Source organism: Corvus kubaryi, unplaced genomic scaffold, assembly GCF_017639235.1.
Source record: "Corvus kubaryi isolate FWS band 111438036 unplaced genomic scaffold, C.kubaryi_AGA036_p1.0 37398, whole genome shotgun sequence".
Lineage (NCBI taxonomy): Eukaryota > Metazoa > Chordata > Aves > Passeriformes > Corvidae > Corvus > Corvus kubaryi.
Window position 1 is genome coordinate 15133414 of NW_024581137.1, and position 25734 is coordinate 15159147.

The window sequence follows — 25734 nt, forward strand, 5'->3', positions numbered from 1 at the left end:
AATTAGGTCACCTAGCAAACAGCTAACAATTACAGTGGACTTGTGCACACACTTCAGTTCTAAAGATTACAGTGCCATCATGTGGTCTCACTGTAAAGTTTGATGCCACCAAATATGCACTACTCCAGCAAGGTTTTTGGTGCTTTCCTTCTTCAGAACATTTTTTGGAGGAATTTCTTCACAGAAAGGGTGATTAGGTATTGGAATGGGCATCCCAGGGAGGTATTGGAGTCACTGTCTCTGGAGGTGCTTAAGGACAGACAGGATGTGGCGCTCAGTGCCATGGTGTGGTTGACAGGGTGGTGTTTGGTCATGGAATGGACTCAGTGATCTCAGAGGTCTTTTCCAAGCTAACTGATGCTGTGATCTCTTTTCCTAAGGGAATCTTCTAATGGAATGACTCCCCTCACTACTGCCATTATCTCTATTATGGAAAGAGCAGCAAGCCACTGTGGTGACTAAGAACGGAATGGAGGTCCATTGGACGCATAGGCAGGATCACCCTGTAATGCTGCAGGCAGATGCCAATAGTGCGGTTCAAGATTCCATACCCTGCTCTGGAAGGAGAGCATTTGATGTTCTTTCTCACAGCTTGGAAGCTACAAGCTACAAGAATGAAAGTGAAGTGCAAGTCCTACACCAGGGTCATGGGAACCAGACACATATCCAGGTTGGGTATAGAAGTGACTGAGAGCAGCCCTATGGAGAAAGACTTGGGGGTGATGGTTCATGAAAAACTTGACTCACTTCACTCTTTTCTGGCTGCAATTACCACTGGGCAACAACGTTTTGGTTTTTTCTTCGTGACGATGTTATCACAGAGGTGTTACCACCATTTCTAATTGGCCCAGCCTTGGCCAGTGGCAGGTCCATCTTTGGAGACATCAGGGATTGGCTCTGCTGGACATGGAGCAAGCTTCTGGCAGCTGCTTAAAGAAGCGACCTCTACAGCCCTCTGGTTACCAAAAACCCGGCCGTGCAAACCCAATACACAGTATCTGAAGGGGGCCTAGAGGGAAGCCAGAGAGGGACTCATCATCAGGAACTGCAGTGATAGGACGAAGAGTAATGGGCACAAATTAAAAGAGGGTAAATTTATGTTAGATATTAGGAAAACATTTTTTACTGTGACGGTGGTGAGGAGCAGGTTGCCCAAGGAGGTTGTGGATGCCTCATCCCTGGCAGAGTTCAAGTTCAGGTTGGATGCGGTATAGAGTAACCTGGTCTAGTGGGACGTATCTGCCATAGCAGGGGAGGCTGGGACCGGATGCTCTTTAAGGTCTCTTCCAGCCCTTTATCCCCCTGTGATTCCGTAAGTATTTTCCCGTCCCGCCTCTCCCGGCGCCCCGCGCTCCCTCAGCAGAGCCTCTGCCGCCCGCCCTGGCACGCGCCTCCCAGCGCCCCCTGCGGGCGGAGCGCGAGCGCGCAGCCCCGCCGAGCCCCTCGGCCCGCCCCACCCCGGCCCCGCCCCCACCGTGCAGACCCCGCCCCGCGCCTGCGCAGTGCCAGCGCCGGCGCTTTCCCGCGCGGGTGAGCGGCCGGGCGGGGGCGGCTGCGGTGGGGCCGGGTCTGTGGGGACCGGGAGTGCCGGGCGCCCGCTGCCCAGCGGCCACCCTTCCGTGCGGGCCTTGGGCCCCGTGGGGAAGGGGCCTCCTGGTGGGGCCGGCCTGTCCCCGCCCCTCCGTCCCCGTTTGAAGTCGGCGCCACCGAGGCCGGGTGGGGTGCGTCGGGCCCGTGGCTCGGCGGGAAGAGGGACAGGGCGAGAGGGGTTCCGGGCTGCGGCGGGAATGTCAGGGCGCTCACTGGGTTTTGCTTCTTAGTTAAAGGATGAGAAGTAGTAAGGAGCCGTTTTTTGTGAAGTTCATAAAGTCTTCCGGGAGCTCGGAGTATTTTTCTAAAGCCCTTGAGGTAAGTGGGTTTGGTCACCTATGTGAGCTTGGTGAAATGCCATGTGATTTCTGTGGCTGAGTTAGCTGCATGTGCCATACAATAGGCTAGCTTACATGTGTACACCTGGAAATAAAGCTGTTTCTATAGCTGGGGTGTTTAGTGTGTAAGAGCAATTTTGCTGAAGAACTTACTTAACGAAATAGCTTCAATTTCAAAACCTGGTGACGTGTAGGGAAGGGACATGTAGCCTGGAAGGCCTATGTGGTGGTCACTCATCTAAACACAAACTTTAGAAGGACACTGTGCATCGTTTTACATCTTGGGAGGTTAGTGTGAGCCAAAGGCACCATGTGGCAGGATCAGGTCCTGAAGGCTTCTGTGCTGAATATTTAAGTCAGAATATTGTGAAGACTCAAGGGAATGAGGGGGACACCCATGAGATGTTTTAGCTCTTTCTTCTGCCAGTATCTGTTTGCATGGTAGCTTTGTTGTGACCTGTTTCAAGGATATGCACTTGTGGAGTTTGCACAGGACTGCCTCTATTAATTACTTGCTAATTAGATAAATGTTGTATGCATCATTTACCTGCAGTCTATAAAAGAATTCCAGTCAGAAGAACATCTTCAGATCCTTGAAGAAGAAACAGTACTCAATATAAAAGAAAATGATAAATCACTTTACATTTGTGATCCTTTCCAAGGCGTGGGTTTCAGTCACCTCAAAAAGGTATGTCACCCAGCAACTTACTTTGAGCTCTATTGTTTTCATTTTTAGAAGCACTTGTGTCCATACTTGCATCCTGTATGTTCTCTCCTGCACTGAGTGTAGCAGTAGGAACTTCACTGCATCCTGTATTTAAGGAAGAAGGTGACCAGCAAACCATAATGATTATTTTCAAACATTTGGAAAAATAAATGGTATGGTTGGTGCTGGTTCTGCTGGAGTCCCTAAGATTGGTTCTTACACCTTTTATCTCCTGATAAATGTGATTTGGTTTGACTGCCAGGAGTTGTCTAGTGGACAGAGATAGGCTAGCTGGAATTCTTTGACCATAGCCATAGCATTGGCTGATTTACTGAGGCCAGAAAATCTACAGTGATTGTACAGAAAATCCACAGCTGAAAGTGAAAACTGTCAGCTACCTGGAGATGCTAGAGGAGAGGGAGGACAGACCAAGGACCCTGTCTTCCTCAGAACTCAGGGACAAGGAAAGCCTTCCTAATGCCAGTGTACCCACTGCATATTTTCTTTGTGCTTTTCCTGTTATTTTATTGCAGCTTGGCTGTAGGATTGTTGGACCACAGGTAGTCCTGTACTGCATGCAGTCGCAGCGGTGTGTCCCGAGAGCTGAGTATCCCGTGTACAACATGACCATGGCCGACGTCACGGTGTCCTGTACCAGCCTGGAGAAGGATGTGAGGGTAAGGCCTTCCCAGGGATGGATTGTTCAGCTGGTTGTCGTTGACATTTGCTTTGCATGGCTCATTACTAAGGCAGCAGTCAGAGCATAGAAGTCTCCTTGTGCCTGTGTCTAGATCCATCAAGTCTTCTGTAGCTTGTAGACTATGTGTGGTTTGCTCACATATTAATACACCTCAAATATGATTATATGTGTTTACTTTATATTTATTCCGATATCTTTTTCTCATACTACCTAAAATGTCAACCATCTGCAAAATTTTGCTCATACAGCATAGTAGTGATGTTTTTATTTGGAGTATATTATGTTCTGCTTATAGTAAGTGCAAGTAAAATGGAAACTACAGTTAGGTTTTTATGGCTTCCATATAGATGTATTTAGTATTTTTGAACAGTTTTTAGGGGAAATCAGGGACAATTGAAATCCACATTTTGGGGGGGGTTTTTAAGGTGAACATGACTGTCATGTAGGTTCTTTTTTTCCCCTGATAATTTTCTATATTTTTTTTCCCCATCCAGGAAGAAGTTCACAAGTATGTGCAAATGATGGGTGGATGTATATACAGAGACCTCAACATGTCAGTGACTCATCTGATAGCTGGAGAAGTTGGCAGCAAGAAATACTTGGTAGCTGCTTCCCTGAAGAAACCTGTTTTGCTTCCCTCTTGGGTTAAGACATTGTGGGATAAGTCTCAGCAACGGTATGAAAAAAACAAAACTGATTTTGTTTTGGGGACTGGTAAATCTTATGTACCGACTAATTTCTTTTCCTAGTTGAGTTTACTTGGAAAATAACTACTTTATCTCACTCCTGTAGCATAATGAGGTACACTGATGTTAACATGGAGGACTACGCTTGTCCTGTGTTCCTCGGCTGCACGATCTGTGTAACTGGCTTAAGCAGCTCTGACAGGAAAGAAGTCCAGCGCCTCACTGCTGAGCATGGTGGGCAGTACACGGGGCAGCTCAAGATGAATGAATGCACTCACCTCATAGTTCAAGAGCCAAAAGGTAAAACCAACAGAGTAAATGTTGTTTGCACTTCTGGAGTTGAAGTAGTGTGAATGTGTGTAAGCACAAGAGCTGGAACTGCCTCTGTGTTTGCTTCGGTGTTGCTCTTACTGCTTCTGTTTAGGGAATCACTGTTGATGGCAAGAGTAACACAGGGTGCCTTTGCTTTGCTCTAAAGACATGAGAAAGAGAGCAAAAGAGGAAAAAAAGCTAGAGGCATTGATGGTATTTAAAGAAGGGAAAAGAGAAAATCCTAGAAGGGGCTAAAGGAAAAAAATCTTCTTTTGGGAGAGCTGGATAGGACTTAATTTGTACTGTGATTGAAACTGGATTGTGGCCTGATGTTTTTTACCTGATTATTCTTTGTGTCTTCCAAACTCCCTACTAAAATAAAATGAAAGCTCCTTTTCCTTCCTCTTGGGAAGATGAAAGGATTTTACTTTTATTGTGAGAAGAAAGGAAGGGTTTTCTTTTTTTTCCCCAATTTCTCTCTCTTTGCCTACAGTGAAATATCCTTGGACTTTTTGATTTTTTTTTTGTGTGTGCTTGAATGTTTTAAAGCCTTTTTCCCTTTTTTGTTTCTTTAGTGCCTCGTCATACCATGAGTTAGCCATCCATGAGATTTTTTTTTTACTCTAACTTTATTTAGAGTATAAACAGCATATCAACAGTCCAGTAAAACATAATCTGTCCATTAAAATCAGTTATTTGAATTTATAAATTTCTTAATGTCCAGCCATCTTCCAGCAATCACTGTTTAATGCTTTATTCTTTTAATGATTGTGATTTTTTTTTTAAATTTTGTTTACATCTGGAAGGTCAAAAGTATGAATGTGCCAGAAAGTGGAATGTGCACTGTGTGTCTGTGCAGTGGTTTTCTGACAGCATCAAGAAAGGCTTCTGTCAGGATGAGACAATGTATAGAATAGAGGCTGGATCAAAACTGCATAATGCACCCAGTACATCAACACCTACAAATGACACCAGCAAGCCTCATAGTAAGTAAGATATTTTAAAATGTGTTCAAATAAGATAGGAAATACTTGTATTAAGGAGGAAGAACTGTTTTGAGATGAGTAAGGTACTTGCTTTTACAACAGTGGTTTGACAGTTTGGGTTCTAGATTCAGCTTAAGCATAAAACACAACAGATTGCTTTTATGCACATTGAGTATTCCAACATGTGTAGACTTGAAACATGTGGATGATTGTTACAAAAGTAAACTTGAATCAGGTGTATGATTTTCTGCTTGAGAGCCAGTGGTGTATATCTAGAAAAGCACAATAGTTTATACATTTGTAGTTTAAAACAAGTGTCTGTAATGAATTTAAGCTTATAGCAGTCTTGGGGGGTGGGGGGAAAAATACTGATTTTGAAGTTTTTAATAATATTTTTCTATTTTTTTCATTATACACTTGGTTTTACTTACTCCATGATAGTAACAGAAAAGAAAAGTATTTTGTAAGCCCGCATGGTGGCATGAAAGATAAACAGCTTTAGTGTGTGCACTTGGTACTGATTCCTACTTCTTTTAAGTTACAGAGTTTTGCATTGATTTCTCTACTATAGAGAATCTTTTTTAATTTTAAAAGTGTTTCTAATAGGTGGCCACAAAACTAGAATAAAAGCTGTGAAAGCAAGTCTCATTGGCTGCTATGTCATTGGTGTCATCCTTTAGGGAATAAGCAGGAGGGGTATAAGCACTTTTTCGAGTAAGACCATGCTCATTCTGTGTGTGAAGAAAACAAAGGTTTTACTTACCTAGTATTTTTCATACTTCAGACTTTACATTTTTTTACAGCACCACAAAATCATAAGTGGTAGGTTTGTATTTTCTTTAATGAAGCAGCAGAGAGAGCTGAGCCAACTCTAATGCCTCTTTTTTATTTTTAACTTTATTTAAAGATCATACCCTTTCGGACGTCAGCCACATTTCCAATATCAATTTAAGCGGTGTTAATGAAACTGCATGTAGTTCAGCTATGAGCAGCAGACTGGATCCTCTTCCTGATGAGCTGGAAAACTTGGACATAAGTTCTTTTCAAGCCCCTGAAGATTTGTTAGATGGGTGTCGAGTATGTTTAACAATGTATACTTTGAAATGTTCCATTTTAACAAGTGAAAGCAACTATGTTGAAACACTGGCACTTTCTGCTTAAGTAAATTGTTTCCATGGTCAGCAACGAATATTAGATATCTCCACATGCTGTAGCTTGTGTGTGTCTATGTGTGTGTGTATAACTGTATTAAATATGTAGTAGAAATATAAAATTTTATATTCATAGGCATCTGTATTCAAACACTAGAGTGAATGGGTTCTAGAATTAGTGTGTGGGTTTATTTGGGGGGTTTTTTGGTTTATGCGATTTTGGGGGTTCACTCCATTAGTAAACATTGAAGCCATGCTAGATTAATTTGCAAAGATAAATTAATCCATTTATAAGTGCTTAACTTTTTTGCTTCTTCTCAGAAGCTGCAGCACTACTCTCTGTGTTCTGCAGCAGTTGAAACAAATTATATGAAAACATTCTATTTTTTTAAATTTTTTTTTTACATTTTTGCGGCTTTGTGTGTTACTCTGTTCTCTTTGTAGATCTATCTCTGTGGCTTCAGTGGCAGGAAGTTGGACAAGATGAGAAGGCTTATTAATTGTGGTGGTGGTGTTCGATTTAATCAACTTAATGAAGATGTTACTCATGTCATTCTGGGGGAAAATAGTGATGAGCTGAAACACTTTTTGGACAAAACGGCTCACAGGTTGTGATAACTATATTGCTTAAGGTCTAGTTACACCTTGTTTTCTTTCTGCCACCACCTTTGGGGTCCCCAGCACAGAAAATATATCAACCTGTTGGAGTGAGTTCAGGGGAGGGCCACCAAGATGGTCAAAGGGATGGAGCACCTCTCCTATGAGGAAAGGCTGAGAGGATTAGGTTGAGAAGGCTTTGGGGTGACCAAATTGTGGCCATCCAGTACCTGAAGGGAGCCTACAAGAGAAGTGGATAAGGACTTTTGGCAAGGACATATAGAGACAGGGCAAGGAGGAATAGCCTTAAACTGAAAGAGAGGAGGTCTAGATTGGATATTAGAAAGAAATTCTTTGCTGTGAGGGTGGTGAGGCTTCTCTGGTTGCCCAGAGAAGCTATCGTGCCCCGTCCTTGTAAGTGTTCAAGGCCAGGTTGGATGGAGCTTAGAGCAACCTGGTCTAGTGGAAGGTGTCCCCTGTTCATGGCAGAGGGGTTGGAACTAGATCATCTTTAAGTTTCCTTCCAAACCACTGTATGATTCTTTGGAATCACATATTGATATTGATTCCAGTTCTTGAGTTAAATGAGAAGACTTAAAGCTAGTGGTCATATGTATATCCTCGTGTGCTTTCCAGTACTGTCTTTGGGTAGCTATGAGTGACCTCAGTGAGTAGAAAAGCAAGTGTTCTTATTGGTGAAAAGAGGTGTTAACATGTATTTGTTAGTACATTGAGGAGGAAGAACTTGGCAATGCAGCAGTGGCAGATGTAATTTATGTTATAGAAAATAATTATGAAATACTCTGTTCTCAGACTGAAAGAATTAAAAAGTCTCTTAAGGGTTGTAAATTGCCCAAAGCTTGCTCAGTATTAGTGTTACAGACTTTGTGCATGTGTGTGTATATACTGGTATTTTTGGAGGAGAAAAGAAGATTCACAGGTCTGAAACCTGCTGTAACTTGTTTCTGTAACATTTTATTTTATAGGCCTCATATAGTGACAGCAAAATGGTTGCTGGAGTCATTTGGTAAAGGTTGTCTCTGTCCAGTGGAGCACTATATCCCTCTAAACTACCAGCTGTTAGAGAATCCAATTTTGGAACAACCTGGAATGAAGTCAATTTTTCCCAAAAAAACCAGTCTCTTGAAGAAAGATGCTGTGAACATGGTAAAGCACCAGAAAGCTGCTGAAGATGACTTCCTCTCTCAATATGTAAATAACTATCCTACACTAGGTATGTTCTAGGCTCAGCATACTGTAGAAAGTTTAACTGCTCCTAATTAGCATTTGAGCTTGCAGAATTTGCTTATTAAAAATTTACCTGTATCTAGTATGTTAACTTCTACTTTGTGTTTTAGAATTCAAATTTAAATAGGCCTATATAGAACCGTTTTTAACTAAAACCTGGCTGAAAACAGCACAATACTGTGATTTCTTCATGAAACTGTTTTGAGTTGTCGTTAATGTTCTTGTCAAACAATTACTACGCTTGGTTCTTTTTTATTTTTCTTTACCGTTTCAGATGAAGTTGAAAAACTAACATCCAGAACCTTCAGTGATGTTACTAACTTGACTGTTCAAGGAGAGAATCAGCCTTCTGTCTGTAATGGGTCTTTGGCAGAGTCTTCTGCACTGGCTGAAGGAGGCTTATTTTTCAGAAAGAGATTTCTTCTTCTGGGTTTTGATGAAGAGGACGAGTCCTGCATTGCAGATATTATAAAGGACAATGCCGGGGAAGTTCTGCCACTGCAAAGCAGAACCATTGCAGACTATGCTGTGGTACCTTTATTAGGGTGCACAGTGAAGGCAACTGTTGGTGACGTTGTCACAAATACATGGCTGGTAAGGGAGTTACACTTTTTCAATTCCCAAATAAACAAGTATCTGTATTAGAAATTTGTCTTGTCAGAATGCAGTTATTGATGGCTTAAATATAAGGAAGATACTGAGATATTAGCCTCATTTCATTTGAGATGTACTGAACGAAAGCCTGCATTAAAAGCCTCTGCAACTTTAGGATGTCCTATCTGTTTCACTTCATTTTCTACAGGATTTTTGAGTAGGACTTCATTGTCATGACCCAGGCTTATATGAGGTCTGACAGCATTGTTTCTAAATGATGAACTCTAGAAGGAGCTAGTTGACTAATAATGATTTAATTTGATATTTTCGTTTCTTTCATGCTTTTTATAGCTTTTTTTAAATTTGTGGCAGAAGAGCAAGTCACCTTTATAGCTTAAAAGTCAAAGAATACCAAGGATATTTGTCAAGAGCAGGCACATGATATAGACTACCAGCTGTTAGTAACTTTCAGTATTCAGTAACTCCCTGTGAAGTAAATCTATACAGATCCTCAGATCATGCACTGAACTGGAAACCTCCAGTTTTATGGGAATCTCTGGGGTTGGAACTTCAGTAACAGAAAAGTTCTGAATAATGCCTCATTATGTCAAACTTGACAAAACTGACGTGGTCTAAAAAAGAATTTGTCTGATCCAATGGGGAACAATTTGTCTCAGGTGTAATGATGGAAGCAGGATTGCTCATTGTTGAGTCCATAAATGCTGTTGTAGCCTTGATTTACATTTTTCTCTCTTTCATCTTCTTGAAGATAACATGCGTGGAACAGCAAGTCCTTTTAGACATCCGATCCAATCCTCTCTTCACACCAGTCCTGGTAATGGAAGGAGCTACCCCTCTGGAAGATTGTGTTCTTTCTTTTAGCCAGTTCATCGGTGCCGAGAGAGACTCCCTTGTTTATCTGGCAGGAGTGCTGGGAGCCAGGTATATCTCCTGTTACTGTTTCTTCCTGTTCTTAAAGAGCCAATGTGCTGCTATTATGCATTTCATTTCTTCTGTACAATATTGGAGTTAAAGCTCTTTTGAATTCTATTCATTTACAAAACCTGGTGCTGAAATGAGACATCATTATATAGTTCTTCTATTTTCCTCTCCTTTAAGGAAATATGATCAGTACTCACACAGTCTGATTTCTACCAGAATATGCTCAGTCTCTTATTTTCCAATAACTGAGTCTCAGCAACTTTTTATTCTGCTCTTGAATCAATCAATGAAAGTCAGGTTTTCTGGTGTGGCCTCCAAGATGCTCTTTGATTATCTAGGGAAGGACCACTGTTCTTCTTCAGTACCATCTGGCTCAGCCTCGTAACCATGGTGAACCCCATTCACCATCCCAGCTCCTTAGAAATGATGCCCTATTTACTTAGAGTTCATCAAGATCTTTGAAAAACTTTAAGAAAAATGCATTTAGTCACGACATGGCAAAATTGTCTAGCTTGGAGTATCATTTGATCTGGTTTGTAGCCTATCTGGACTAAATTCTTGGTGAGTTCTCAGTCCTGCCATCTTTTTGCAAGACTGTGTCCTTGATAATAAGAGAAAAACTATAATATAAAAAAAACTGTTGTTCATTTGGAAATGATGCTTGACTCTGGAAGGGAAGCAAGCCTGTTCCATTCATCTTGCTGAAGAATGTTAGGCCCAGTGTATGATTTGAAAATGGGATATGTAAAGATTGCTGGAGTATAAGAAATATTGTTTTCAGTGCTGGTAGAAGCAAAGCATTACTGTGTAACTTGTTTTTGTTGTTGTTTTGGGGTTTTTTTGGGGGAGGTGGGGTTTCTTTGGTTTTTTTTTTTCTTTTCTGTAGATTAGGCTGTAAAGTGCTAAATGGGTGGTCTTAGGTATCAATTCTATTGCTTCTTTTTCTGTTGCAAGAATACATTTTATAATTGTATAAATGTACCCTAGAATAATGTTGTTTATGACTAAACGAGTGTTTTATCAATCTAATTGCAGAGTCCAAGAATTCTTTGTGCGGAAAGCCAGCGCGAAAAAAGGAATGTTTGCCAGCACCCATCTTGTGGTGAGAGAACCGAACGGCTCCAAGTATGAAGCTGCAAAGAAGTGGAATTTGCCAGCAGTCACTGTAGCTTGGCTTTTGCAGTCTGCAAGGACAGGAAAGAGAGCAGATGAAAGCAAGTTCTTGGTTGAAAATGGAGAGGCTGAAGGTTGGTTCTTAGCAAGTTTAGGAATATGATTGTGTCATTGTAGTGTTTGTTCATGATAAAGAAGGCAGGTATGATGAAATTTTTTTCCTAACACCTTCAAAGTATTAGAGCTAAAGGATATTTTTCCAAATATTAACATAGAATTGTAGATTGGTTTAATTTGAAGGGACCTTAAAGATCCTTGCCCATGGACCAAGACACCTTCCATTAGACCAGGTTGCATGTGCAACCGTATTTTTTCCTGGTGTTGAGTTGTGATTACAGAAGTGATACCATGTGTTTGCTGTAAATCTGGTGAAGCCAATGGGGTCTTGTGGTTATCAGTCAGTTGGATTCAAGCTCAGTGTCTCAGTTTTGTCCTTTTTGGCACATATGCTGCTCTGTAGCTTGCATGGGAATTAATGACAGATCCACGTTAGGACTTCAGACTTGTTAGTCTGCAATGATTTGATGCCCCTCTGTTCAGTTCTTCATGGTTGTTGTTTAAATAAGAGTATGTGGGGTCTGTGTTCAAAAGAACAAACAGTGTGCTTCCTTACGTTTTCTTTGTTTCTTTTAAAAATACAGGGAGTTTCATTACCCAGCTTAGCAAAACACCAGCAACTGTTAAATCTCCCGATTCAGAACCTACTCATCTCCTTGAAGCTGGAAAAAAAGGAGCTGTGACCCCCCTTGATATCAACAGGTTCCAGAGTAAAGCTTTCCAAGCTGTAATCTCTCATCATACTGGGAAGACAACCCCTGTTGCACAAGGGGGACCGCTCCAGAAAGAGCCATCTTTACATCTTGATACACCATCAAAGTTTCTTTCCAAAGACAAGTTGTTCAAGCCTTCTTTTGATGTAAAGGTGATTACTGCAAACCTTTTAGTCTGTGTGGCCACTACTGTTTAAGATGTGCATAAACTTAAAAGCAGCACAGAAACCTGTGTTTTTACCCATTTTTATGCTGTTCATATACAGACTTTCCCTTTTGAATAAAGCCAGGAAAACTGGCTCCTTTATTTATATAGTTTACTTAATGACCTGTGGACTAAATTTATTGACTAGAAAGTGCTGTAATGTCCTTAACAAAGCTTCTTTGTGCTTATTGCATCATATGCTTGTGTGTCCTACACCTCAGACAGCATCCAGTCGGTGTTCTTTGCACCTAAAGACTGATAATAACAAGACACCTTAAAATTGCTCCAGGTATTTGGAAACAAGTGTTTGCATTTTCTGATGAAATGCTGCTTTGATGACATGTTCTAATGTAATAGCTTTAGAGCAGTTACAAAGCTATTGTTGCAAGCTGAAAAATGTGTTGGGGTTTTGGGTTCAGTGTCTTATTCTGAAGGCCACAAAAGGCTGGAGAAACCAGCAAAAAACCCCCCCTGACACTTAAAGAGTATCTGTACTGGAAGAGCTCTTGAATGTCTCAGGTGTGCTTTGGTAGGCTTTGGGTTAGTTTTTAATTTTCAAGGCCTTAACTGAAAGGTCAATGCATTGAATTCCTGCAGTGTTAGGTGTTTTGGGGCGTTGCTTGTGGGTTGTCTGTTCTGTTGTGGGGGGTTTTCTGTTTTATTTATTAATCCCTTTGCCCACAATAGGACAAAACATGTTGCAAATGTAGAAGAAGCCAATGTTCTCTTTAGATAGTTCTGATTCATGAGGAAAAAGCTCTGATGATTTTCAAAAGCAATATATTCTAGACCAAAATTTCTCTTTTTGTATAAAAAAGGACAGCGTGAAATGGTATTTTAAAGGTGCAGATAGAATCACATACTCGTGCACCTCCTGTGGGGCAAGGTGTAAGTACATGAAAGTAATTGGTTGGGGTTAGGAATACCTGTGTTTGGTCACTGGCTTTTCCACTGAGGGCAATTCTCAGTGATGGCAGTGAACAGAGAGAATCTCGTCAGAGAATCTCTTGTCTTCTTTTTTTGCTTAAACAGACTCCAAGATTAGGTTTGTCTTGTACAGCTTTTGTGCAGTGGTATTACAGTTGCACTTGGTAGCTGCTCCTGTAGTTTGCTGTCCTGGTTTAGGAGTATGAACTCTTACTGTATTTGTAAAACTAAGCACTTGAGTGAGAATTTTGTGAGGTGTTCATGAAAGCCAGTCAGTTTCTTCTTTCTTTTTTGGTAGGATGCTCTGGAAGCTTTGGAAACTCCTAGAGGTCCTGAACAAAAAACCAGGAAACTGAGTACGCCTCTCTCTGAAGTCATCGGCAGAAACTTGAAACTGGCACTGGCAAGCAGCACAACGCAGGCAGCAGCTCTTTCTGCCAGCCCTCAATTGGCTGCTGCACAGCCAGAAGTGGTAGGAAATTTGGGGGTTTAGTTGCTGGAGCATAGGTTTGATTAGGAAAAAGCTTTATCTTTTGTGATGTAAGTTACAAAGGAATTTGTGAATTGTTATTTGTGATCTGTTTGAATACAAATTCATGTGATTATGTGTTCTTCAATGACAGTTAAAGGAAGGTAATATAGAAGAATTTCCTCATGGAAGGCAAAGAATTTTAAAACCTTTTTCTACTGTCTGTACTACAGTCTTGAAGAATAAGCAGTTGCTAAGTAACATGGCATATAAACATGTACCAATTTAGATTTTGTAGTGTTGGGGTGAGATATCACATTTAAGAAATTCTCAGGTTCCAGCTGAACAGGGTTAGATATTTTGTCTTGGACTACAGTTTGGAGTTCTTTATTAATGCATGTGTCTTCTTTTCATGCCTTCCTCTCGAAGGTGCTGCTCTGGTGCTTAAGAGGAGAAAAAAAATGAGAGAAAACAAAAGGGTGTAGGAGGAAAGGGAGCATTTATGCATTGCTTGCTATGTTAGTGCACTGTTTACTTTTGAGGAGGGTCAAGAAAGCTAATGAGCTCTGGAAAGGGAAGGCTACTACTTCTTATTTTGTAGCTCCTTAGTCTTACTTGTCTCACTCCTCTACAGTGAAATACTTCAGTAGTGTCAGGTTTGATAATTCCCTAATTTCAGTGTTCAGCCTGTGATGAAAGGAGCAGACTCTGTTCTAGGGAGACTGGTTGAGAATGAATCTTTTGTCTTGACATTCCTAGTGCATGGTATGTTAATAATGCTGGGTTTTGAGCATGAGTAGGGGAGCATCAGAAATAGAGGGAGTGTGTTTATCTTACCTTTCTTGTCACTGTATATTTTACTACATGCTTCACTAAATATTAAAATATTTTTGTTATTGATACAGAAGCCTTCCAGTCATGACTCTCCTGTTTTTATCCCTGCTGCTTGACCAGGAAGAAGAGCCCAAGCCTCTAGCTGATGCTGTTATATATGTTAGTAAAAAACTTAGTAAGAGGCAAAGGGAGCTGAATGCAGTAGCAGCTTCTCTTGGAGCAGACTACAGGTACCAGCCAATACAAACGGCTTCAAATAACTACAAGTCTTTCCATCCTAATACGCCTTTTGCTATCGCTAAACATTAGATTGCACCATCTTAAACAGCAGTCATGCACTCGTGATGTGGAACGAGGCCATCTTTCCCTGCCACGTCCCCAGTCCCTGTATTCTTCATAATGTTTGTCCAGAAGTCTTCTTGAACTGCAATTTGTTTTTAGGGTTTTTTTTTCCTTTGTTTTGAAGAAGTTTAGATTTTGGATGGTTTAACATTTGCTTTATATTTTACATTTTGAATCTGATGTGAATTTGTGTGTGTTTCTCTCTGGCTCAAAACAAATTATTTTCTAGATTTGAAGCATCTCAAGTCAGTGAGATGTCAGTGTTCTTAGAAAAGCTTAGGAAAAATAGGTTGTCATGAAGGGAAACTACCAACTAACATTTGTGATTTAATCAGATTTCTGCTTCCACTAAATCTGATTTATGTGTTTTGTTACTGACTTATATAAGTATTATTATTCATGGTGTGAAGGAAGTTGCCCTTATGTTTGACAGTAGCTTAGAAATGCTGAAGATACTTGGATTAGATAGCAAGTACTTGTTTTTATCAGTTTAAAAACTAACAGTCCTCATTTTGTTTATTTTGAGCTTCAAGGATCAGTATTTCACTTGCAGCTCAATATGACAACAAAAGAAAAAGCTCTTATCTGGGATCACCCATTCTTTTCAGAAACTGATTTTAAATTCCACTCACTTAAATAAAAACAAAACAAATCCTGAGGCAAAACCCCTCCTTTCCATATGTTTCCATATGTTTATCCTATTTAGTTTATTTTCCTCAGGAATGCTTTCAAAGCAGTTTGAAATTGTTCTATCATGAAACTGAATGCTGTCTTTTCTGGCAAAGAACCCACTTTCTTTTCTCATTGTTTATTGAGGCATAACAAAATAGGCAAAACTACTTTAACTTGAATAAGAGACAGGACAATTTTTGAGCTGGATTTATGATACTTTTTGATAGAAATTTCATCTTCAAGTTGTATTTTGTTCTCTTTTCCAGATGGTGCTTTGATGAAACAGTAACACACTTCATCTATAAGGGAGGACAGAATGATAACAATAAAGAGTACAAATCTGTTAAAGAACGGGGTATACATATTGTTTCAGAGCACTGGCTTTTAGAGGTATGAAGCTTGTTTTGTTCTCTATTTAAAAGTAAAGGGAAATAGAGGCTTAAAACCACTTCTATGACAGTGGATTATCTGTATGCATTTATACTAAACATATGTAAGGAATAATGTTTTGCATCCCACTTTGAATTAATAAATTGAGTGATCTCTTTTCACTGATATACATTTACCTTTTTTTCCAGGAGGAGAAATGAATTTTCTTCCACTGAACACTTCTGCTACTTTTTTCCCAGAATGGCAACCACCTTTTTCCCCTTGTGCGAAGTACTTTTTTTGACAGTGTTTCTGTTGTACTTTTCCTATATTTAGGTGTGAAACTTCTTTTATCTCAATCACTCCCTCATCTTCCTCTTATTAACTGATGTTCCTACAGAGTGCCCGAGAATATAAACGGCTTCCTGAATCTCTCTTTCCTCACACTTACAATCCCAAAATGAGCTTGGACATCAGTGCAGTACAAGACATCAGGTTCTCCTCCTGCTCCAGTAAACCTCTTTCAACTGGAAAACCAGCAGAGGAAAATGAGGTATGATGTGTGATAGGAATGTGTGTTCCATGAGGTGATTTGGATTCAGCTAGTAGTTATATTGACGTATTAATAAAAACATTAATACTTATTCAGTAATGAATAAGTACTGAATCAGGCTTAGCTAGTGATTAATAGCAGCTATTGCAGATGTTCCTTAAGGTTTTTCTGCATTTGTAATATTCATCTTCTAGGGCGATGGAGGAAAACACAGGCATTTCAGGATTTGCTTTCCAAATTTGAAAAGATAGATGTCTTTTCTTTTAGGTAATGAGAGCCAAGGTGTGAACTTGCTTTAATAGACATTAAGCCTGCAGACTAGGAGTTGTCACCCATGTTACTGTTCTACTGTCATTGCAGTAGCAGAAAGGTTAGATTTACTCTAAGGCAAGAATAATAATCTTCAGAATTTATACAAGTGTCAGACATGGTTAAAAAGAATAAAAGAATGTTTTTTGAGGAATCTACTTGTCTTCATTGGTTTTAGATTATTCCAGTGGATGAAGATGATGCTGATGATGATGTAACTACTGACCAGATAAAGGAAATGGTTGCTATAGGGGAAGAACAAGCTGTAGCAAGTGAATCCAAAGGAGGTAAATGTAAATCACTGTTTTCATATTATTTATGGAATATCAAACTATCAATATGAGTCTTTGCAGTTCCAGGTGCTGAATGTTAAGATCGGGAAACTTTAGGTAGCATATTTATATACTGGTCAAGTACAGCTAGCTTTTATTGCTGCTGGATGCCAGGAAAGGGTTTTCCTCTCTATTTTAAAGATCTTGACAGCCCACAAGAAAATCATGATCATTCCCTGGAGGATACTTAATTGCCATTTCTTTGTTTTTAAAACACTGAAGTTTGTCCTTAATGTGACAGATTGTTGTTTTGGAGTATAAGTTATGTAAATAAATGTGTCATGGAAGAGTTGTGGATCTAAGTTAGATTGTGTGAGGAAATTCAGAAGTGAGCCAAATGGAGATTTCTCCTTGTGTCTAAAAATAGGTGACTTGGGGCATATGTAGTTTTCCTAGACCCTCTTACCCAAGTACTTTTTCTCTTTTTAATGTATAGTCTTTGTCCTGGTGGAGGAGGGAGGTTGACTGGAATTTCAGTTTTCACTGAAACAGTGAGCAGTTGTTCACTTTTCACTTGTTACAGTATGAGAGTTGTGATATTATAAGTTTTGTTTCTTCTCTTAAGTTTTAACCCAAGCACTAGAAATGAGGGAAGATTTCCAAAGGCAGCTGCAGGAGCTCATGTCTGCCACATCACTAGTGAAACCACAAGGGCAAAGAGGATCCCTTTCCAGGAGCAGCTTTGATGGTTCTCCAGCCACTCCTGATAGCGCACGCTCTGTGCGAAATGGCCGCAGCAGGGTCTTGGAAGCTCTAAGGTATCAATTTGTATTTAAATGTATCTTGTTTTGTCCTTGCGTGCATTTAGACATTCATTGAAACATGAATAGGTCTCCAGGGTTTTCAGATGTGTTGTCTGTTTCTACTGATGTGCTTAAGTTGCTTCTTTTGCAATTCAGAATCTTTAACTGGATGTGCTATGTAAAGTCAGAGTGTTGTCTTAGTCCATAGTGGGTATCTTTTGTTTTTTTTAAAAAAAACAAATTAGTATGATTGGTTTTAATGTTTGGTTTTTGAACTGGCTTATTTTCTGTCTCTTCAGATTCCTTCATGTTCTTACAGATTTTGAAGAAAGTATTTATGAATGCTTACATAGGTCATAAAGAAGTAGTAGGTATTACTGCAAAGCACCTCTGTGAATGTTTCTTCTCTTTTATTTTTCTTTTCTCTTCAAATGGAGAATAGGATTTGATCTCCATCAACACTGATGTGCAGTAAGAAAGTAATGGAACCCTTGCAAAAATTATTCATTTAGCTTGGTGCTTATTTGCAAATAAATAGGCTTAATAAAGAGTAAGGTACTCTGATTTTGTAATAACTTATTAATATGCATATAATAAAAATATCTGGTATTTTGAGTGCCTTTTTTCAGATATGCTGAGACTTAGATTCATAAAGCCAGGATGCTAGAATAGCTTTTATACTGAAGTTTTCCCCTTTCCCAGACATAGTGTCTAATAATGAGGTCACTTGGGTGCTGCAGTTGATGTGATAATTAACACGTTGCCTTCTGGAATGGAAGTCTTCTGTGAAATGAGTATGTAAGGTATCTGTGGTTTTTTCCCCTCAGGCAATCCCGCCAGGCACTGGCAGATATAAACACAGAGCCATCCCAGAGTGAGCAGATCATTTGGGATGATCCTACTGCGAGGGAAGAGAGAGCAAGACTTGTCAGCAACCTTCAGTGGCCTAATAGTCCTTCTCAGTACCTTGAGCAAGGTCAGAGTAACACCAATAAGAACATGGATGAGTCTGTCCTCAAAGGATCTGTACCTGATGCAGAGATGACAGGTACAGGTAAAATTAGAAATGCAATATCCTTGTTCCATTTGGTCTTCAGGGTTTTTAAAATAGAGTAGCATTTGAGTTTTACTAACAAAAAAAGTGAGCATTGTTGGCATTTCTCAAATGCCAAAAATACAATTTCACGTCTTTGAGCTCCATTATGTGTTGCTGTTTTTTAAAGAGAAGCTTTCCCATCCATTTGTGGTCAAACACCAAGGTGGTTCTGGTCTCAAAATAGACTGCTGTGGTTCCAAAAAAACCGCAACAACTTGACAGACTTCATAAAATTTTCCAAGTTGTTTTGATTTTTTTGGTGTTTTGAACCACAGCTGGTTTCCAGGTAACACCTCAGGTAAGTACAGTGGAATTCAAATGGGAATACAAAAGCAGCTGCAGGAGTTCATGTCTGCCACATCTTTTCCATTGTAGTGGAAATATTTATAGGTGAAGAATTGGGGTACAAGATTAAGTCATGGACCCAAAAAACCAAGATGTGTCAAGTTGCTGATGGACATGCTGGGGTTAGGATTCAGTGAAGGTATTTTATTTATGTTCCCTGTTTTTCTTGAAGTCTGAAGTCTATTGCTACAGCTAAGGAAGCAACATACCTTTTCTGCCAAAACCAGATGTTTTTTCATCTGTTTTTGTTTTCTTTCTGTTCTGAGATAGCTGAATCCTTTATTTCTTTATTTCTGCTGCCACCAACTCTTTCCTCAATCTACTTGTAGAGTTTCTGTGGCAGCAGTCTTCCTGAAAACTGACCTTGTCCTGGAGGAGGTTGAAGAAAATTAGATAAATTATTTCAATTAATTTTTGGTTCAACCAAATCAGTGCAGTTTAGCCAAAGAAATCAGGTCATGTGAGGTTTTTTTTTTTTTAAGCAAGGCATTCAGGGACATGATTGCAGTATTGCTGTTGGTGGTTTGTGGTATAAGGAAGAGCATCTTTATGAAAGGCAGGTGAAATATAACTGTACATGTTGTAGCAGCATGTGGGGGTTTTTTTTATTTATTTTTATTTTATCTTTTACCTCATACACAATTATATTCTGCCAAAGACAAGTCATGCAACAACACTTTACTTTCACAGCTGTTCCTGAGGCTGGGGATGGAGATGTGATTGAAGGTCTAAAGAATCCCATATGTAGATCTCCTGAAACACCAATTAAAGATAACTTGATCCCCACTCCACAGGCCCCCAGCATTGCTTTCCCCCTGGCTAACCCTCCTGTGGCACCAGAGCCCAAAGAAAAGGTTTGTCAAATGAAATAGTATTTATGATGATTTGTGTTCTGAGAGATGAAGTAATACTTCAAGAAATCTTGAATTTGATGGTTAATATAAAATATGAAGATCTGCATTTAAAATTTTGAGGTGGATTACTTTTGTGGAGTTCTAGTCTCTTTTTTCTGTTATTTTCAATATTCCCCCTTCCTTTGAGATTTTGAACAAATAGTATTTGCTAAAAAAATAAAGCTTGTTTATTTAGACAAATAAAGCTTTTTGTCCTGTTAGTGCTGGAATGCTAAGGCAGGCTTTGGAGTGAAGAGTTACTATGTGTATTACTTGGAACTCCTCCAGCCATGTTAGGATGTTGGAAAAAAAGTTAGGCCTTTGTTTCTTTGGTGGTATCTGGAATTTTATGTTTAGGTACAAATGGGAAATTATTCTTCTGCCAAAACCTGCTTTAAAATTCAGTTTTATTGTGAACTTGGAAAGGGAAAGGAAAATGAGCTTATAGTCTTGCCTGCAGTGTGTCACTTGATGCTCAGACTTTTAGCAGTTCTGTGTCTTCAGAGGCATAATGTGTCATGTAAGTGGAAAAGCCCTCAAATAGTACAGAATTCCGACTTGATAGAAAGTGAGTGAATGAGGCAGTGTGATAGATCAATGCTGATTTCTTCATGTGTTCAACCTGGCATTCTGTGGATGTGAATGAAGGATTAGTTGTTATGACAGATTAGTTCAGCTGTGCCCCGAAGAAAAGGGGAACCAAGAGGATGTTCAAGCAGGAGCCTAAGGATAATTTGATAAGATTCAAGCTTTTTGTCACGTGACTGACAGGTTTGGTTCTGCTTTTCCCAGCTAAAAGAAAACTTAATGTTTAAATAACCCAGAATATTTGGCAGAGAAATAGTCAGCTGTCAACCTAATTGTTCTGTCATATTTTCAAAATCTGTTACTGTATTTCTAGGTTGTTACAGAAGATAAGAAGGCTGATGAAGAAACAGAAAAACTCCGTAAATTTCAGCTGTCTTCTCTTAATCCTCAAGAAAGATTTGATTACTGCCACCTGATTGAGGAATTAGGTACCAGATATTTGTGAAATACAAAGAATTGTTTATGTCTGTGTGTGTCTGCTCAGCTGTGGCTTGTTGGGGAAAAGAAAGTGCTTCTGTTAGTGACTCCTCAGATTTGAGGTCTCAAATGTATGGCTTTCTGTGCTTGGGAGCAATTCTTTGGATGTATTATTATTATTATGTGAGTGATCAGCTTTGCCATAAAACAGCCATGGTTTTGTCTTCTGATAGTTTTCTTTCATCTGTCTTCACAACAGCCTCATTCTTCACTGTTGGGAGTGCCCAGGATGGCCTGTCTTCTGGTGTCTCTCATTCCTGTCTGTGTTGCAGTGGTACTTTACAAAGCCACTCTTTCCTGGCTGCTTCTCCCTCCCTAGCAGCTTCTGTCCATGTCATTTCAATGATAATACTCTCAATGTAAATTTGAGTTGAGTTTTCATCTCGTCTTTTCAATGATTTTTCATTTCACTTATTCATCATTAAGTGATTCAAATAATTCTCACTTTGAGTTGATCCTTTCTGTGTACAGCCTGATACTGAGATAATTGGAATCAAATTCATTCCTCAATTCAAGGTGGAATAGTACTTGAGAAACAGTACTTTGATCCGGGTTGCACACACATTGTTGTGGGACATCCTCTTCGGAATGAAAAATTCTTGGCTTCGATGGCAGCTGGAAAGTGGGTGCTTCATCGTTCCTACCTGGAGGCATGTAGAGGAGCTGGCTGCTTTGTTCAGGCATGTGACCCTATCACTAGGACATTAGTAGGTTTTACAGTTTTGCATTTATTTTTGTTTTGCACTACTAGGAAAAGACAACTTCTCAAAACCAATTGCTAGTTTAGGGTGCCCAACCCATGGGAGTTTCAGAATCCAAAATCTGAGACGTTTTTGGCCAGCTTTGTCTGAAAACTAGTCCTAGACCAAACTCCTGATGTAAGATAAATGAAAATACCTACGCTTTTTATAATAGCTTCTTAAAATTGAGTCTTTGAATACCTTTTGGTAAATTCTCACCGGTATCAGCAAATTTACATGGCTCTTGTTAAACCAGGAATAAAATCTTGATCCTTTCAATAAATAAACATATATTATTTTTAAATAACTTGATTCTATAACCATGTACATAAGTGTTTTTGAACTCTGCCTCTTCTGATGACTTCCTAACTGTTAATTTTGCAGTTCTCCTGGGTCAGGCAGTTCTTTTACATTGACCAGGCTAACTTTAAAATAATGCCTGTAGACTGCTTCATATCCTTTTGTATTAAAACCAACCTTCATTGTTTTGGAAGACACTGCAGAAATATAATCAGTGGTGTCCAGTGTAGTGAGTTGCTTTGTCCTGCTGTTGACTTCTATGGTAGATGTAACTGCAAGAGGAATCAAGTTGTGTACGTGACTTGATGTCACAGAAAACATGAGTTAATTTAGATATGCATGTGCAATTAAGAGCCATATCTCAAATTTTACCTACAGCTGTTTTGGCTAGATAAAATCCATATATATAGCTAGGGTGAGATGGGTTTTTTTTCAGGGTTTTATGTTTTCTATGTGGTGTGGGTTTTTAAAATCTATTTTCCTGCTGGTAAAGTTGGCAGGACTGCTTTGTAATTAAAGTTTATGGCTGTTTCAGGAAGAAGACTATGAGTGGGGAAGTAACTCTGTACTTAATGTTTTGTCTGGAATCAATGTAAACCAGAAGAAACTAGCACTGGCAGCCATGAGGTGGAGGAAAAGAATTCAAAAAGGGAGTCAAGAAACTGGTATTGTTGAGGTATATAGATATTCCTGTAATGTGAGCTGTACAATGTGGGTGAACAGGACAGAGACTGTCACCAAGAAACTAAAAACTTAACTGTCAATGGAAGGTAACCTGTCTTGTTATCAAGAACAAAATGTCTTGGCTTGATATATTCTAGTTAAGTAATTTTGTTTTTTAAAAAACTTTCTGTGCTGGTACATTAAAGTCTTAGTCTCTTCTGAACCAGTGTTCATGTTTTGCAAAGCTAGAGTTTGGCTACTTATGTATGTAAATGTCCCTCAGCCAGGAAGATGATGTTTATGTTTCAGAGCTCTGACTGGAGAGCCAACCTAACTCAGCTCCACTAGGAAACCAAAACTGGTTACTGGTTTCATAGTCTTTCAGTGAGATTTTTGGAAGCGAGACTTGAACTCTCCAAAGCCTTTCAACTCCTCTCTCAAATCAGGCACTGCAGCTGAGGATTCATTGAAAGGTGTTATTTCAATTATGTCCGGGAAAATGTGTGTTTTACAGTAACCTTTTTAAAAGGAATGCCTGTAACAAATCCTCCCCGCCCTTTGCCTACTTGGAAACCACACTTGAGTGTTTGTAGGAGGCAACCAGTTGGCCCTCGGTGCTGTTACTGTAACTAAGTGCAGGGTGGGGGAACAGAGGAAAATGTTTCCAAGTAACTGGGGTTCTTTTAATATATGATTTCTCTCAGCGTCTGGTGTTCTGGAAAGCATACTCTCTGCTAAGGGTCTTTCCTTAGAAGGGGCTGGGTGGCAAGCTGCTGACTGTGGCCCAATAGTATGTTCTGTGGAAATTTTTTCTGGCATGTACACTTAAAGGCAAACCTAGGTAATTGCAAGTCTTCATCTGATAGGTATTCTCAAAAGGGGTAAATTATAGATCCATTAAGTGTTTGTACTTTTTCAGTACCAGTGTACTTTTGACTAAATTGTCTTTTATCTAGGGAGCTTTCAGTGGTTGGAAAGTAATCCTGAACGTTGATCAAACCAAGGAAGCGGGATTCAGGCGCCTTCTTCAGTCAGGAGGAGCAAAAGTATGTAGTTGTTTGAAAAAAATAATTAAATACATAGTTGTTGGTTTAATTTTTTTTTTCTCTCTGTCTAACTCTGTGCTGGGCATTTTTCATGTGAGTAAAAGGTCTTAATGAACAAAATTGCTTACACAGGGTAGCTGAGAAATGGTCAAAGGGTGGGAGGAAAAAGCTTTGTCATCTTCACTTTGCAAGTGGTCAGGCAGAGCAGCTTGTCTGAGGTTACCCAAGTCAGTAGTGCTGGTGGGAACTGAGGATAGAATTTCTGTGCCCTGCTGTGATGAGAAGGATCACCCCTCTGGACAGCTATGTAATGGTACAGAATGTAGCTGTAAATGGTATTTGGTTTCCCACTGGTTTCTGTTAATTTGTTGAGTGAAATTAAAGGTCATGAACTTCATTTGTCTTGGGGAAGAAACACAACTAAACTTTCGTGGGTCATGTTTTGTCTGCAGGTGTTTTCTGGCCATTCTGTGTCTCTCTTTAAAGAAGCGACTCACCTCTTTGCTGACTTCAGTAAGCTGAAGCCAGACGACTCCAGGGTTAACGTGGCAGAGGCGGCAGCCCAGGGAGTGAACTGCCTCAAACCGGAGTACATCGCTGACTACCTCATCCAGGTGGGCATGCCCGAGGGATCCCCGCCTGCCACACAGCCCCAGCCCCCTGCAGGGGACTGCTGCTCTACCAGTCACAGGCCTGCTTTGCCAGGAATTGTGGCCACAAGGTGCCTATGCTGAGGGCTTGGATCTGTGGCCTCAAATTTATGCTCTAACAAGACTTGTTCTGCTGCTGGCAGTGGGATCTGTTGCAGGGTAGGGAGCTGCTTGCAAAACATATTCAAAATGTAGGTGTGTAATGTTTGTTTTGTTATTTTCAGTTTTAGACAACTAATGAGCTGTTTCTGTTCTCTCAGAAGCTGCTCTTCTTGCTAAGCTTGTGCTTCTGCTTCTTTTTTTCTTTCCCTACTGAAGGATCCACCTCCCCCTATGGAGTCTTACCGCCTGCCAGAAGCCGAGTCTTACCTTCAGAATAACTCAGATCTTGGAACTGGATTATCCCAGAAAAGAAAAGCACTGGGAGAAATGAGCAGAGTCAAGCGATCCAGAATACACTAAGCATATTCTCTGTTCTTAATTTGTACATTTTTAAATTCATATTTATATTTTTTCATTCTTGCCTAAAAAAATTAAAAGCTTTGAGTTTCACCTCTAACTTGTCCTGAGATTAAAATAAATTTGCAGTAATACTTACAGGAAAGATTGCTTTGGTTACCAGTAGCATCTAAAAATATGGCAAGAATTCATCCAAAAAATACTTTAATGTGTCCAAACTATCCCACTAGTGATTTTGTCTGTGGACACAGTTGTATAATAATAGTTAAAAAATAATTTGTAAAACGCTTATCACATCTTTTATCTGTGTTTTGGGGAAAATACCAGTTGATGAGAATTCCATTGCATCTCCCATGTAGTAATGGGCTTAGATTTTTACATTAATTTTTCATCTTTTGGTATTTTCTATTGGAAGGGAAGAGGGAAACCAGACAAAAAGAACTGGCTTGTAAATTTTTGTACTACTAGAGAGTGTAATAAATTTTCTATAGATCACAGGTGCTGTTGCTGCCATCCTGAGTGCTAATGAATTTGCTCTGCAACTGTAGAAACAATTCTGTTACTCAAGAGGTGAAGTTTGTCTTGACCATGTTCCCTGTTTGACTCTGTTACAGGAACCAGAGCCAGACAAAGACTTCAGTTTCTGGCAGCTGGAAATGTTCTTAGTCAGACAACCACAGTATTTGACAAAGTGTTTGACCTTTTCAGTAACAGTGGGGTCTGGGTCTGTGTTTACTGAACTTTGTGTATGTGAGTGCACTGTCATAGTCTGGGCAAAAGTGTGCTCGTGGAACTTGAAGAGCTGTATTTAAGCAGCTGGAATTACTACAGCCTGTTTGAACAGAAAAGCACAGCATTCAGTTGCACAGGACCAGTGGAGTTGTCTGGAAAAATTCATGTAACATTGAAGTCTATTTAATTTACCTCTT

General features: G+C 39.7%; 1 protein-coding gene across 4 annotated transcripts; it reads left to right on the forward strand.

Moving 5' to 3' along the window:
* Positions 1–1490: 1490 nt before the first annotated feature.
* TOPBP1 (DNA topoisomerase II binding protein 1) lies at positions 1491–25302 on the forward strand. 4 transcript variants are annotated; one of them, XM_042043981.1, is made up of 28 exons: positions 1491–1530; positions 1821–1908; positions 2482–2616; positions 3168–3311; positions 3829–4010; positions 4127–4320; positions 5139–5318; positions 6226–6395; positions 6914–7077; positions 8053–8300; positions 8589–8908; positions 9678–9850; positions 10886–11097; positions 11665–11945; positions 13224–13397; positions 14349–14458; positions 15509–15632; positions 16012–16164; positions 16652–16760; positions 17371–17563; positions 18376–18602; positions 19680–19843; positions 20784–20898; positions 21464–21654; positions 22523–22663; positions 23607–23696; positions 24149–24310; positions 24665–25302. In XM_042043981.1, the coding sequence occupies exons 2-28, from the start codon at positions 1828–1830 to the stop codon at positions 24806–24808; spliced, it is 4581 nt and encodes a 1526-aa protein (XP_041899915.1). In that variant the 5' UTR covers positions 1491–1530; positions 1821–1827; the 3' UTR covers positions 24809–25302. The 4 variants fall into 4 exon arrangements, with proteins under 4 accessions (XP_041899915.1, XP_041899918.1, XP_041899917.1 ...); XM_042043983.1 differs by lacking the exon at positions 1491–1530 and having other exon boundaries at positions 1546–1908; positions 21464–21627; XM_042043982.1 differs by lacking the exon at positions 1491–1530 and having other exon boundaries at positions 1546–1908; positions 18376–18596.
* Positions 25303–25734: the final 432 nt, after the last annotated feature.